At 43.4% G+C, this 15,655-nt stretch overlaps 3 protein-coding genes across 3 annotated transcripts; 2 read left to right on the plus strand and 1 right to left on the minus strand.

Annotated features, from left to right (window-relative positions):
* Positions 1 to 1,719: 1,719 nt before the first annotated feature.
* Positions 1,720 to 3,911, minus strand: LOC105690447 (protein takeout). The gene is made up of 5 exons (XM_020854916.2): positions 3,675 to 3,911; positions 3,442 to 3,575; positions 3,050 to 3,222; positions 2,758 to 2,966; positions 1,720 to 2,631 (listed from the first exon to the last, which is right to left on the minus strand). Exons 1-5 carry the CDS (start codon positions 3,742 to 3,744, stop codon positions 2,480 to 2,482), a joined length of 738 nt encoding a protein of 245 aa, XP_020710575.1. The 5' UTR covers positions 3,745 to 3,911; the 3' UTR covers positions 1,720 to 2,479.
* A 1,612-nt stretch (positions 3,912 to 5,523) lies between these two features.
* LOC105690448 lies at positions 5,524 to 11,043 on the plus strand. Its single transcript, XM_012408228.2, has 4 exons — positions 5,524 to 5,753; positions 7,017 to 7,279; positions 8,018 to 8,129; positions 8,433 to 11,043. Exons 1-4 carry the CDS (start codon positions 5,681 to 5,683, stop codon positions 8,726 to 8,728), a joined length of 744 nt encoding a protein of 247 aa, XP_012263651.2. The 5' UTR covers positions 5,524 to 5,680; the 3' UTR covers positions 8,729 to 11,043.
* A 688-nt stretch (positions 11,044 to 11,731) lies between these two features.
* LOC105690525 (protein takeout) lies at positions 11,732 to 15,299 on the plus strand. Its single transcript, XM_012408343.3, has 4 exons — positions 11,732 to 12,138; positions 12,770 to 13,057; positions 13,507 to 13,656; positions 13,783 to 15,299. Exons 1-4 carry the CDS (start codon positions 11,967 to 11,969, stop codon positions 13,932 to 13,934), a joined length of 762 nt encoding a protein of 253 aa, XP_012263766.1. The 5' UTR covers positions 11,732 to 11,966; the 3' UTR covers positions 13,935 to 15,299.
* Positions 15,300 to 15,655: the final 356 nt, after the last annotated feature.

Raw genomic sequence — 15,655 nt, forward strand, 5'->3', positions numbered from 1 at the left:
ACCAACGTTAATCGCGAACAGCTCCCTCGATACGCGACACGAGTCGATGTGACGCAATCCGGTAATTAAATGAGAATGTTGACTCGACGCATTTATATGGTATCGTGCATATTTGTACGTAGGTATAATATAATGTTATAATAACATATGGCGGCGACGCAACGCGAGGAAATGAGTATACTGCAGCGTTATACCGCGAGGTACGCTCATTTTAATAACAGCGATTCCACCGCAAGGGTAATTTCTTATTGCCGTATGATGATCATTCGCAACAACGTAATTTGCGCAATATTCTCATCACGCAGCGCGCTTTTTTCCATATCCGATGACTTCTGGCATTCGTATGGCGGAGCGATCGAGTATTTCGCCATTTTCAATACCCTCATCCCCGTACGATTCGACGAACTCGTAAAAACTTCTGTAACTTCGTTGATTCGTTTGTTCGAAAACTTATGTTTATTTTTCCAAAAATTTAATCAGTTTTGTTCGAGACGATATATAAGACGATCTCGATCCCTATTTTTTGTTCTTTCTATCGATTGAGCTGATCGTTCTTCCGCGGGATGAACTTCGATCGGTTGAATCGTACTCTCGTAATCTCAAATCGTAGCGACCGATTTTTCAAAATACGACAAAATTTCGATCGGGAGAAACACGCGAACGGTTCAGCTGTATCGATCTGATTATCCGTTCGAACGATTCGTCGAACGTATCGCGTCGAGAAACGGGTTCCGTGCGGACGAACCTTATCCTTCCAGATAATTCAGGGCAGCCGGTTATGGGCTAGAAACGAATTTTCACGTATCCTTACGTAACGATGACGATTATTTTATTTACTATTTTTTACATAACCATGTCTGTAAGCATATTCAGAGGCTATATTACGCGATAATATATAATGCTCCAGTTCCCGTCACCGTTCGTAAAACCCGCATCGCCATATAATGGGCGAGAAATTTCACCCACTTTTTCCATTCGGGAATTAGCTGTGAAAAATGCTCTGATTTGTAATATTTTTTTTTCTTTTTTTTCTTTTTTCTCTTCAGAAAAAAAAATAAAATTGAAATTAACAAATTAACTCGGAAAAATTCATACGCGATATTCGTTCACCGTTTGCGCGGACAGATAAAAGATGTTCCAACATAATTCCGTCGATAAAAGCAGCTCCGTTTTTGAGTTTCGAATTATTCATGTAAATGGTACGAAAATTTCAACATCAATCTCCCACTTTTTTCAACAGATTGTTTGTACTGTACAACACGTTCAACATATTTGAGATTTATTGATCCGCAATCTAAAAAAATTATGTATCTTCGATCGTTAGAACTTTGTATAGAAGTATTTCTGGTTTCATTGGCCAACGTGTATAAGCCGCGCGTGTTGTGTAATAAAATTTTAACACTCGAAAGTCAACAAACTAACTTTTTCTAGTCGCTTAAAGTTTCGGTGATATCAAATTTTACGATTACAAAATAAGCTCTGATAGTTTTTGAGCGGTGTTCTTTTTTTTTTTGTTTTTTTTTTTTTTCTATCTCATCTTTTCCAACACGACAGTTACGGTCGTTCGGATCGAAGAATGGAGTATAGGTTCCGGGATCGGTAGGAAATTTTCTGTATAGTTACGGCACAGTACCTCGTATAAGGTATAAATTGTTGCACCGAATGAAAAAAAAAAAACGAAACAAAAAAAAAACGTCGGATTCAATAATTGCACCTTTCTACTTCAATACACTTTATGTATAATTACACGTATGATACAAGAATAATGAGAGATTTTTACTTTTAATCAGTATTTCATATACCTATATAACATTTGGCGGCGGTAAACATTACTCTATTCTATTGTATAATATCCTACACGTCTAGATTCTAAAATGCTAATGAGAATACATTAATAAGAAGAAAAAAAAAAAAAAAAAAATAGAAGAATCAGCAAGAGAAGAATTGAGTAAAAAAATAATCATAATGAATGGTTGATCTGCTGACTAATACTTCGTCGTGTTACATACCGTACTTAAATTAGCGGTAATCATCGATCATGTTATAGGTGGAATAGATATTACCTGGGTGCGCACTGGTACGTATATTATTCTCGCGTAACTTTCATTGAGCCGTACGTACAGCGTCGTTTCTTCGATCTAGCCAACTGGAATTATAACGCGCATTAGAAAGTGAATGCAAGAAAATACAAACCAACTACTTCACTCTCGCGTGCAGATTCTTCTTAAAATCTCAACGTACGAAAGCGATAAAACTAGGGCCAGCAGCCGCCGTCAACGGTATTTTTTTGACGGGGGAGGGGGGTAATCGGTATAGGTACACCCGGAAATGAGAGTTTGGAGAGGCGAAAAAAAAACAAACAAAAACAAAAAAAAAAAACAAAAAGGAAAAATGAAAAATGAAAATAAAGATCGGAACAGACGGACGATTCGCTGCTGTAATTTTTCGAAGACGTCCTGAAACAAGCTTCGCGAGCGTTTCAAGGGCTGAGAAACGATTGAACGGGTACGTTCAACAGCAATTGGTTAACTATAGCTGAGAAAAGTACGGACAATTCTTTCTTCAATTGCGGTTCCATCGCCTTCAGTACCTCCTGCCCGTTCTCTCGGAGGAAAAGATTTATCGCCTCGGCTGAAACATGATTAGTGGATATTCGTCGTGAGTCGTCGTGCGGGTTAAATGTCAAATTTTGCGCAGCGCGTCTCACGCAACGGCAAACGGTATCCTAGGCCGCGGACTTGTCGTTCTTCTACTCACTCAAAATTCGATTGTTGTTGAATATCTTGAAGACCTGGAGATTGACGACCCTCACCGCGAGCTCGATGTTCAACCTGTCTACGTGCATGTACGTTCCGCCGTTACGGTCACTCGTGCTGACCGCACCCGTTACGACCGCCCGGACTCCGTCGAAACGGCCGTGAAACGTACCGTTACCACTCGCCGGTAGTATTATCAAAATCCCCGAGCTGAAATTTCGGTATACCCGGGTAAATCGTTGCGGGTAATGAAAGGAGGGAGGAGCTGAACTACGTGCGGAAAATATTCTGACCTCGAATAATGCGCGTCCAAAATAAGCGCCGGTATTTCTATTAGCGCCTGGAAGGTTGAACCCAGATTGATGTCTCTCACCGTGAAATTACTCGCACCCAGGATGTCCATCTCGCGGAGTTGGATCTTGTAGCCGTTCGGACCACCCGTCAACGACAACGTTAGTTCGTCTATCTGTTTGGACAAAACGAATACAGACGCGGTGCGGTGTTTGATTTGTTGATTTTTATTTTTTTTCTTTTTCTCAAAATAAAAACCCGGAAGTACGTGGGTGGTGGAACGAACTCCACGGCGTAAAACAGTTCAGGGAATTTCGTATACCTCGGGGACTTTTTTCCGAGACGTTAAAGTCGTTGGATGCGTCGTTTTTCCTACATTACATTAAAAACTCACCCTGAATGGCTCGACGGGGGGTAATTCGATCTCGGGTATTCCGTTGCGAAGGTACGGGCTCAAATGATGAAGGGCATCGATGAGACATTTCTTGAGTTTCGGGTCCTTTCTCGAACACTGTTTCACGTAGGGTCCTGAACAATCGCGTCCCCCAAATAGATATGAGTTCGGTATTTTTTTCCGCTTCGTCGAAGAGTTTCTCTCTATATCGATGGATATAAATTTTTACTCACGTTTTTCGTCTATCCCTAAAGCGATGACCGAAGTTATCGCCAACAGGAAGCAAACGGTGACTCGTTCCATGGTATCGTTCCGGTTTTCCTCGTTGGGAAAATTTACGAACAAAACAAAGGGTAACTTGTGCGAAACGGTCTCTGAGACGACGTTGTCGCGAAAGAAGTAGCTCTCTGTTTCTAATCACGTCCGACCCGTTGCTCCTCAAATACAGATTGTTTCTAAACCTAGGACCGCCGCTTGACTGAAGTTATGGGGTTATCGGCAGATGCAGTTTACTTGGTTACTTTCACTGCTACCATACGGACGCGATCGCTAGACCGTTCGTTTGATCGTTTGATACCAAGTCAGGGATATTATGACAATTCCTTGATCCCGGTTTCTCGTGACATAAGAGCAACGTGCGCTCCGAGTGGACGGAGGGACGGTGAATCGCCATCATTATATTTCCCGTACCGTAAAGATCCGATTGTTCCCACGTACGTACGTACGTAGAATTTGTCATTGCGCTCGTGAGTACACCTCGCGTGCCTCTTGTGTGGGATATTTATGAAAAGTGACGAAATGCTAGAGCGAAGGTAACCGTACTCATATCGTAATAACCATCCGACGAAGAGTATATTCGAAACGAGATGGGGAAAAAAAAAAAGAGGATCTTTTCTTTCGTTACGAAAACTTCGCGGCTACTCGTACGCCTGTACGTCAGCTCGCTGATTTTTTTTTTTTTTTTTTTTGCCGCGTTAGTTTTGGAGAGTTAGAAGACGGGTTGCGTGATGTAATTCACATAACTACGTCACGAGCCGACGTATGGCCGAATCTCGTTTTATATTATGTACCGGGACATCGCGAGCCCTCGAGATCAAAAATTCTCAATTTTTTCATCCTCCTCGAAGAACGTGATTACAGCCGAAATACAAATCGACTCGATCGGCGTCCGAAATTTTGTTGAAGATTCCTTTGTTTTTTTTGTTGTTGTTGTTGTTTTTTTTTTCATCGAATAGCAACGCTTCCGGAACACCCCCGTTCGAAATGGGATGGAAAAAAGAACGGAGATAAAATTACGTCAACATTTTTGCGAAGCGAACGTTCGAAGCTTTCGTCATTTTTTCACCTGGTTTCGAATTTCCGTAAGAATTTCTGAAAATTTCACAACTCATACGCGGACTACCCGTTATTATGGTTGTTTCGATGGGACTTTTTGACGTATTCGAGCGCGTTCAATGGTGAGATCTTAACGCAATACTTCGGTGCGTTGCGAATATCGTGTACCTACACGCTCACGATAAAGTACTATCTGAAATTAATATGTTACCCAGTGTTTCGAAAAAGCAAAGGACGTATGAAACGAATGAACGAATAAATATCGATGGTACGTTCGACAACCTCGTTTCAATTCAACTCGAACGATGAACTCAACATCCCAATATCGTGACGGCGTAGTTTACGCAAAGAGCCAAACTTTCTGGGACTCCTTATCGATATCGGAACAAAAAATCACCCAACCGATCGACGATCCCTCGTCGATCGTTCGTTCAACGATTTTTTCGCGAACGCGACGAACCGATTTTGCGATTTTTTCATCGACGACGAAAAATCGGAACTCGGTAAGGAGCAATTTTTGGGGGCCCGTTAGCGCTGCTTTACTCTGTTACTCAACGGCCCGCTGAGAAGCGGGAGATTCTCACCCGATTATGTAACGGCGGCGGCAGCAGCAGGAGCAGCAGCAGCGGCAGCGAGTTACATTCTACAAGATAAACACGGTAGGTGGTGGAGAATGTGACGAGGTATCGAATGTACGCGAGGCTAGGCCAGCCAGCCGCCCCACTGAGATGCAACGCGGAGAGTGAAAGTCCCGTGGCAAATACCACCACGCGTGGTGGTGACTACTGGCTAAACTTCGAGTCGAGGTTTTATTTGTTCGAAACGAGACGGCTAAAGTTTCGGAGGAATCGATTCGTAAAAAGAACTCTCTCGGAGCTACGGTAGGAAGACGTGAAACGACGATATGGAGTCACCTATTTTCGTTATCAGTGCGATTCTCCTCATTTGGACGACGGCCGCCTCCGCAGAGGAATTCGGTGAGTAAATTTACCCCTGTCATCGCATTGGTTTCCCCTAACAGCTGCCGATCATTGAATCCGCGACGAAGCGGGTCCGTTTCATATCGTGGTGATCTGTGTCGCGGGTGACGGCGGGGATTTTAATTATTTTCGGTGTCGTTAAATTGAGTTGATTTAATCGATAGGATCGTGAATTCCTGAAAACTCCGTTCGAATGATCCCCTTTTTGGGAGGGAACGTATATAGGTCATCGGCGATTGAATAATTCGCTCGACTTTGAGCACGAAAATGACCGGGTGAATGGTGACGATTTTTTTTCTCGCGAAACTGCGTGAATAATAAATTCCATTCGCCGTGAGTAAATCGGTGTAATTGTACCTCGGCAATAGTTCGAGCTTTCCATTAATTGAATGAAAAATACACGCCTTCCAAGTTACAGCAGCGTTGTGAAATCGGCGTACGATTTGTGTCGTTGATTCGTGTTTGTTTTCAAATAACAGTACAGCAAATTTCACGAGGGTGTACGTATACCTATCTCCGAAAATATTCACGGACGTCATCGCACTCGATGCGAGGTCGAGTGTTGTTTTTACATAATCGTCGACCGTCGTTTCGTCTCATCTTCAAATTACGCATATTCTTCATACGACACGAAGGATTGCGGCAGTTTTCAGCGCAATTGTGATTCGGATGATCGGTTATCCTGGGCAAACGTTCTCCAGGTTGATCGACCGATTTTCGAGGTAGAAAAAGACGTCGTCACGCGAGACGCGTTTTTAACTTGGTCCCGCGTATCGTTATTTTTCGCAATACGAACATCGAATATCTCAAATGCGATGGAGAGCTGATTCCACGTACGTCGACGCGGGACTCGAGGACTCGGCTGATCGAAGAACTTCGACTTTTCCATCGTTGGAAATTATAATCAAACGACATATTCGCGTCTCGCGTAACATTCTTCCGTAACAGATAATCAGGTTAACTGCAGAATGCGTTATTCTGATGGCACGTGGTTCCGACGAATTTCGTACTTCACGGAGAAAGTCGTTCTCAGACTTTTACATCATCCTCTAAACTTGTTTCTCTTCTTCATTTATTAACGACAATAAACGAAACACGCCCTGATTCTTGCCTGGGACGAGTGAATTTTATTTTCTCACTCTCAAATTTCATACCACGTCGAGGCTTTTGACGTGCCAAACGATTCGGAGAACGAATGTTTGAAAAAGCGTGCGTTTCTTGTTTTTTTCTTCTCGGTCCCTCCGTCCCCGCCGATCGCAGAGGACAACTTCGCCAAATGCCGAGTGGGTCAGGCGGGCTTCGATGTCTGCGTCAGGGAGGGATTGAACGCTATACGGCCGTACTTCAAAACTGGACTTCCCAAGTACAATATAGATCCCTTCGACCCGTTTTTCGCTAGAAAAATTTCGGCGACCAGAGGCAACCAGTTGCTCGGATTCAGCCTCACCCTGAAAAATGTCACCGAGACCGGATGGACCGCCAGCAAAGTAACGAAATTCGTCAGCGATCTCTCTAATTACAGGGTGAGTATTTATTCCGTAATTATATTTTTTTTTATTTTCAAACGGTAGGAATTCCTTTTACACACGTGGATTTTTCGATAGTTTGAAGGTCACTTCGATGTTCGACTCGAAGTCCATGCCGCTTGCGATCGGCGGTCAGATAAGGTCGTGAGAAACCGTAATTTTTCATTGAATTGCGTTTTGCCCCGCGGCTTCATCTCACAATTGCATATGGTAATCGTGCGGTCGCTACCACGATCAGTGATCACTTGTGGTCCGAGTGATTTATGCATTATTTTTTCAAAATTAACAACAACCGACGAGTCGATTCGTTATTACGAACCGAAATTTACATAAAACACGAAAACTTCTACGCATGAAGAAAAAGGTGAATATCGAAGCGTGGAACGATGTGATCTTGCAATGATTTTGCAACTGAATCACCCATACAAGACTTGGCGCCCGACGTAGGCAACTCCGTACGTACTCGCGGTAGGCAGATTGCGGTAAAATGAAAGTAATTTTTATGCGAACGGAAAAAAAAAATGAAAAAATGAAAAAATCAACGAAGAGAATCAACGACCGCGATGACTCGTGTCTGAATATTTTCTGTTCTCGGTTTTTCAGAAGGTATTTAATATTTCTGGTCGGTAGACGACGTTCAGCCTTCGGTCGCGGATATCATTTAAGACGCGAGGCGCACAGGCGAACCGACTCCGGAAACTGCAGAATTGAAATTAACGTTCGTTCAATTTTCAGGTCCAGTACACGCAGAGTTTTCCCGAAAAGGCTCTAGCCGGAGATTACGAATTCACCGCCCAAGTTTTCGGAATGAAAATAGCCAACAAGGGAACGTTCACGTTGACTTTATGTAAGCATAGATAACAGTTTACCAAATGTCCCCGCCGTTCCCGATATCGAAAAACGTCACGAACGCCCGAATTATTTCGAGTCCGGAGAACTCAGCGGTACAGTTTCACGACTGTCCGTTGTCCGTTGTTTCGAAAATCGAACGGTTCGCGGACGTCGCCGATATCGGGTGAAATTATAAATTCACCGTTATCCGTGAATATTTCGAATATTCCACGCAAATTTTGGAAATCCAATCGTTTCGCGGAGAGCGAACCGAAAAATGACGAGTTTCTATTTTTATTTATTTTTTTTCACGCGGCAGACGATCTCGTGCAGACGACAACGACCTCGAGGATGCCGGGTGCCAAGTTGAAGACGAACGTGGACGTCCAGACGATAAGTAACCTCGACCTCCACATCACGAATCTCGTGCAAGGACGGAGATTGATCGAGGGTGTCCTCGACAGGATTATAAACACCATGTGGCAGCCGGGTTTCGTGGTGATGAGGAGCTTGATAAACGAACTGGTATCCACGGCTTTTACGGAAATATTCGGCAAGGCCTTCCAAAAGTTTCCGTTCGAAAAACTTTTCAAAACGAATTCGAACGACTTTTGATATATCGGTAAAATTTCAAATATCCCCCCCATATTCCATGTTTCATAGTGTACATTATCTGTAAATAACACGTGTACCTGCGCTTGTAAATACATGTTTTCAAAAAACTACAACAAACGAAGTACGCAGTTCCGTGACCGCGCCGATGCGGGTAACGAAAATTTTTTCAATTTTTCCGTCTTACGTTTTTCAAGTCCGAAAATAACGGATATAAAAATTCACCGGACGATCCGGCGGGTGTAACGCGATCACGTTTTACATACGATTCGCTTCGATGTGCGTCATTCGAGCATGACGGGAATGAAATTTCGCCGAATAAACTACTTGTCAGTTAGTCGAGGTGGAGACCACTCGTTGAGATAAAAAGAATTATTAGCATCCCGGTATCCCTGGGACGTGCCCAACTTATATTACATTCGCGAGGGGTTGAGCTGCGCGGTTTACGCTCGGCGGTTTTATACGTATAACGTACGACGGATAATATCACGGCCGTAGTTCCTAAAAATGTCCCGTTTTTGCCTCTGGATATCAAAAAACATGGCCGCCTCCCGTCTCGTTTCTTACGTCAGGACGTCGTCTGCCTCGGGGCGTAATTCCCTGTTCTCCTGACTACGGGATCGTTGACCCTGCATTCTTACACTCGACCGACACTTGACCGTCGCCGTGCGTATACAGGGTGTCAAAAATGACCACCGAGAAGATTCCCCAATTTTCACCGTTCGAACGAAATATTTCAAAGGGAATACGCCGAATTCCGAGTACCGATGCGTCGACGGGTTAGCGACGTTTTGTGCGAATTTTCGCAAATATCGCCGGAATTTTTTTTTCTCTCTTTCTACTTTTTTTTTTTTTTTTTCAAACCTGGAACAATAATCCCCCCGATTGTCAACCGTATGGACACGGTTGTTGTTCGACGAAAGATTTACGACGTTATTTTTAGACGGAAAATTTTCATTCCGCCAATAACGCCCCGTGCAACAGCGAAACGTATAATTTGTCATCGCTTACAGCGTGGATTTGATATGCCGGATCGGTCGTCGTCGTTGCTAAAAATTCATGAAATCCTTCGTCTTATTATCCCGATGCGGATATGTGCGGACTTTGCGAGTAACTGCGTGAAAACGGAATGAAACAATCTTACGATATTGTCCACGGCCCGCGAAAAGTAAGGGTGAAAATTGTTCCGTTTCACTGGCGATAATTCGATGACAAAAATAATAAGAGATAAGAGAAAATGAATAACGAATAGGCGGTCAAGTTCCCCGGCGAATATGATATGATAAATGTATCTGGAACGTTGAGGAGTTAACGATTTCGTAACAAGGAGGAAATAATAACGGGTAATTACGTGTGAGGCGAATATTGAAAACGTTCTAATGACGTCTCGATTATACTTTTAAAAAACTTTTTTTAAATCGATTCATTCAACGTGACGTATATACCGGATTGGCACACGGAGTCGTTATGGAAATTATATTAGAAGTTATGAACGCGTAATCGGTTGCATGTCGAGTGTGTAGCCGGGAATCGAATCGCAAATCAAATGTACAGAACGAACGGCCGACTCGCCAATATTTGCTCCCCCTGCCGGGGAACGGACTCCATTTTTTTTTTTTTTTTTTTTTTTTCTATATACAGCAGCCCAGTTTCGGGGTTGCGCTACGGGACGTCGATCATATTCAAAACCCGGTGGAGATTTGTAGATTCGTTGCGCGCCGCGGCCGAAGTCCTCGTCCCGTTTAAAATTTCCGAGTCGTTACCGAGTCTGTAGGGGGTAACGGGGACACTCGAGTTTGTCGTACGTACGATCGCGTCGTACGGTAACATTACAGCGCTGTTTAATAATTGAGTTGCGGTCTGTGACGTCTGAACCTAACTCATACACTATTATACCGGGGCGAGCGCTTTCTTCTGCTATCCCTTACCAATTTTTATTGCTCATTATGAACAAACTCACGGATTATATTCCATTGTCGTTGTTCTCCCTCTAGCGTCAACGGGGATTAAAAATCTCAGCGAGTACGTTCTCGCTGCCGAGGTTTTACGCGCGTAGGCGGTTACTACGTGCCACCACGAGTCCTTCGAGTCTACGGGGATCCGAAGATCCTTCGCGGTAAAATCGCGAGGGCTCGTAATCGCTGTCGTTTATTTTTCTGTCGCTAGCCTATTTTGCGCGACCGGTTTTTTGCCCTCGCCTCTCCGGATTTCTGTTTTTTGAAAATTTGTTGCGCGTCAGCGTTCGTCACCCGCGGATCGAGATTTCCCGCAGCCGGAACCGCATCGGCTAATCCGATCCGGAGGATTCGGAACAAGAAGAAGTGAAAAGGAGAAAAAAGATGTCCCGGCGACGACCGAACCGGTAGAGAGTTTGACTTTCATTGAAATATTAGCGGAGTTTTCGGTGGCGGTAATCCGGCGTCGAATGCGTCACGCGATCGAGGAACAAAAAAATCGTACGAATCGAAAGAAGAAAAAAGAGGTGAAAAAAGTTGAAAAAAAAATGGCGAAACGGCGTATAGACAAGCCGCTCTCACAGCCCGAAGAAAGACTCTCTTGGTATAATTGGCTAGCTAGACTTTAGAGCAAAACCGACAAATCTCTCTCTCGTGGATTTCCGAGTATAGTCGCGAATGTACGGATGCTAGTGTGTTTGTGTATAAAGTAGCTACGGAGAAATGAAAATTAATGACGGGGCTGCCCGGGATGAAAACAAAAAAAAAAAAACAAAAAACAAAACAAAACAAAACGACAACAAATACGAGAAACGAAAAACACAAAAAATACCACGACGCGCCGTAATAATTTGCGAATTTTTCTACAGCGGAGTCGTTGGTCATTAAAATATTTCATAATGACCAGCAACGTCGAACAATGAAACTTGACGACTTTAGGAGCCGAGGGGTATTATAAATTATTTATGTTTGGGAAGAAAGTCTTTGCCCCGGGATCCCCCACTCCTTCGTCCTCCAGCGGGGGCAATGTCAAGGCGATATAAGTCGGTGCGTCCCAACTGTCGGTCGACATTCTTCGGGAAGAACCCAAGGGAACTGTTAGTCAGGTTCGAAATTGAATGTAAAAAAGATATTGACGAACCAAAAAATTAATCGGGTCGTCCGGCCGAATTTTCATTTCCGATATCGAGTGACGCGAATTTCGTGTAAGCCCGAGAATATTTTGAGTCTGCGATAAAAAAAAAACGAGAAGAGTTCTCGAAGCGTAATAATCGGAACATCGAAGAATGAAGGGTGCTCTAGTTTTGTGCGCGAGTTTGGTGCTCTGCTCTGTCGGGGTCGACGCTATCGGCAAATATCGGGGATTGGAATTCCTCGAACCATGTTCGAGAAGGGATCCGCATCTAGAAGCTTGCTTGGCACATTCGGCTAACGTTCTCGCCGAACATTTTAAACACGGTAAGTGAAATTTCGTTTCAAGGTCATCCGAAAACGCACCCCTTCCGGGCCCCCCCCCCCCCCCCCCCCGGTCGTCGTCGGCGACCGAAGTTTGAATTCGTCGATGGAACGAAATGAATAAAAGTCGAACGTCAAACTTGAGAGTACATTTTTTATCGCTCGTACTCATTTCACCGATGTGGACGTAGAGCCGTGGATTCGATGAATATCTGGTATTTAGACTAAATAAATAATGGAAGAATAACACAGGCGGATAGCCGAGAAAAGAAACAAAAGAAAAAGCAACTGGTTTATAACGGTGTATTCGAATGGTCACCCACTGTCCTACATTCCAAGTGCTAACGATACTTACTTACTCAGGCGTTGAACGATCGCTTCTAGACGTCTGCTTAGGAACTCGATCGGTCGGTCGTCATGTAAACGGTGTACGGATATACGTACAGAAGTAGTTCTTCGAAATGTACGCAATCGCTGGTACCGTTCATTCTTACTTCGTTTCGAGTTTCTTGTACGCGTGGTCTATGGCGTGGACTCGGTCGCCGTTACCGGATGTTAGTCGTTCGGAGAAGTAGAGTGTAAGAAATTTAAAAAAAATGCCCATCAGGTTATTAATCAATCGGCGAAAATCTAGGCTTACCCCAGCTCGGCTACAACGAAGTCGAACCGATAATCTTGGACGAACTCCACATCGCTCTTGGCGGCGGACCCGACGGATACAGAGCGCAGTTCAAGGAAGTCGAAGCTAAGGGAGTCTCGGCGCTACGCGTCACCGGACTTAGGGCCAGGATGACCGACGACGAGGTACAAATTCAACTCGCCCTCAGCATACCTCACATAAGGGCGAAGGCGAACTACAGATCCAGCGGGAAGCTTATTTTGGTCCAAGCGAGCGGCGCCGGTGATTATTGGGGCGAATATGGTGAGACGCCTGCACACATTTACTCGCACAAAAATCTTTCGAAAAAATTTGAAAATACGCAAATCACTTACCTCTCACGAGGTGTACGATCGGGATCGCGTCGATTAGCCGAATCTCAAGCGGCGCACGTTCCAGTCGGCGTTGACCCGAAATGTATTGAAAAAAAAAAAAAAAACAACTAAAAAGAAAAATATATTTAACGACTGTTTGCCGAATGTCGGAAGTTGGCGCGAATTTGCGTTGGTAACGCGTCGCCTTTCGTTCAACTTTCGCCAAGAATTGGACAGCTTAAAAGTTATCCGGTGAAATTCTTTGTTTGATCAGCGCTCGGCTTCTCGATAATTGTTCGAAACGTCGTTGGTCGGGTAGGCGCGACTCTCGTTGCTTCTCGTTAAACGGGACGCGTTCGAATGATCGTCATTTTATCGCGATCTATTTTCAATTCGCAGAGGGAGTGAAAGCCAAAGTATTCATCAGAGCTAAACCGACTCCGATCGGCGGAAGGAAATATCTTCATCTTCAGCAACTCAAGATGGATTTCAGCGTGCAAAATATCCGTATGGGGGTCGACAACGTCCACGACGGGAACACCATACTCCGTAAGTGGCGCGTGGTTTTTCACGAATATTCGAAGTTATTTCCCCCGTTGACGAAACTATTTTATTCGCTGCCGCGCTGAAATGCCGATTGTCATCGTTATCTTCTTCTTTTTCTTATATCCGCAGAAGCAGCCCTCAATCTTTTCATCAACAGTAACAGTCAGGAACTTCTGAAAGAGATGAAACCAGATCTACGGCGCAAGCTGGTTCAAGTTATGACCGCTTTTGTCGAGAAATTATTCGCCCAGGTACCGTACGACGCATGGATCGAAGATTAAACGGGAAGTGGAAAAGTCGGAAGTCATCCCAACAACAAAACAGAAAACAAACGAACCAACCAACCAACCCAGGAAAAAAAAAAAACAAACAAACAAACAAACTAAAATACGGGAAACAAAAAACGAAATGAAGCTCTCAATTCCTACGAAATAAAAGCGTATGTGTTGCGACGCGGTAGGGATTCGTCAGCGCAAATCAACCCTTATAGGAATCGAGCTGGATATTGAGTGACGTCATAGATACATTTTATGCGCTACACGTTGGGTAATTCTAACAATTTGAAAAAGGAAGATTCGCGTTCTCAGTCCCGGACAGGGTCTCTTCGTTAGAATCACCGTATATCAGCTGCTGGGCGGTATTGCCTCGGAATGAAAATGGTTATCCAGTTCCAAGATGGCGCTGATTTTTCTGCACAGCTGTTATCGTTGCGAAGGAACCTAGAATTGTCGTAATTATGTTCGTGAGGACGTTCTTCGAGGGGAAAAGAAAAAGTGGAACATCATTCGGTCCCGCTTACCGTAGAACGGAAGCTGTTCAATTAGCGTCCGTCTGTTTCCGATTTTCTATATTTTTCCACAGTGGACACAGCTCGCGAAGCCCGTCGTTGACCTGCGTGAATTTTTTCATCATACCGTTCGGTGTGACGCACTTAACAAAGCCTTGCCAAATTTACTCGCGATTAAACGCAATTCCTACAGGATCAGGGAATCAGGGCAATCTCAATTTTTCTGTTATTTCAATTTCTTTGTTGTGATCTTTTTGTTATTCTCGCTCGTCGATATACATTTCACCTTCGTGTGATTTTCGCAGTTCAATTATTTTATGAATGTACGCGTGTATGTTGCCGCAGTTTCTGAACGCAAGTTTTTATCGCCTTTGGAATAAAAATTTTGCATTTTTGGTGCGCAACGTTAGAATAAGGGGAAGCTTTATTATCGTGCTTGATCATTGTGCGATTACCATGCGAACATGACGAGCACGCAATCTATTCGCTGATTACGTATCAACTCAGAATTAGCTCATCTTCAAAATATTCATTTCATTCTTCGAATGTCAGAATCATCGTTTATCACAAATCTCACATTGTCCGCATCAGATTCTTGACAAAGGGTGCTTCTCATTGATCAATTTTTGAAAATTTGCAATCGAGGTTGAAATGAAAAATTTCGTACGTCAATTTTCACTGTTGCACCGATGAGAATCACCACTCATTGCCAGTGTATTTTTCTTATGATTAAAAAAAAAAAAAAAAAAAAAACTTATCTCGTTAGGATCATCACTGTGTATCTAGCATTAGGGCGATTGTATTTTTCTGTAACTTTTTGTACGTGTGTATTTATTGAATAAATTTTACAAGAAAATTATATCCACTCGTTGATTATATATATATGGTATGTCTGCCGGGTGAAAATTTTCCAAGAATTTTTATGATTTTGGGCGACGATCCTCGAAGTAAAAAATTCATTAACCCAAAGAATATATCACTAGAATTTCATCCAGTTTCCACGAAGTGAAAAATTTCAAAATTCATCAAGCAATTTTTGGATAAGAAAATAAGCCCCACGAAAAAGGAGACCGGTGACACCTCATCTCGTCATTTCCGCAAATAAATCTAATTTCCAAACCCTCGAACGACTTTAAAATCGAATTACTCAACGTACATCGGTCTCATCCGAGATGAATAAAACTTCACCAAATTCGGTAAAAATCAAGGGAGTTA

This window comes from Athalia rosae, chromosome 1 (assembly GCF_917208135.1).
Source record: "Athalia rosae chromosome 1, iyAthRosa1.1, whole genome shotgun sequence".
Lineage (NCBI taxonomy): Eukaryota > Metazoa > Arthropoda > Insecta > Hymenoptera > Athaliidae > Athalia > Athalia rosae.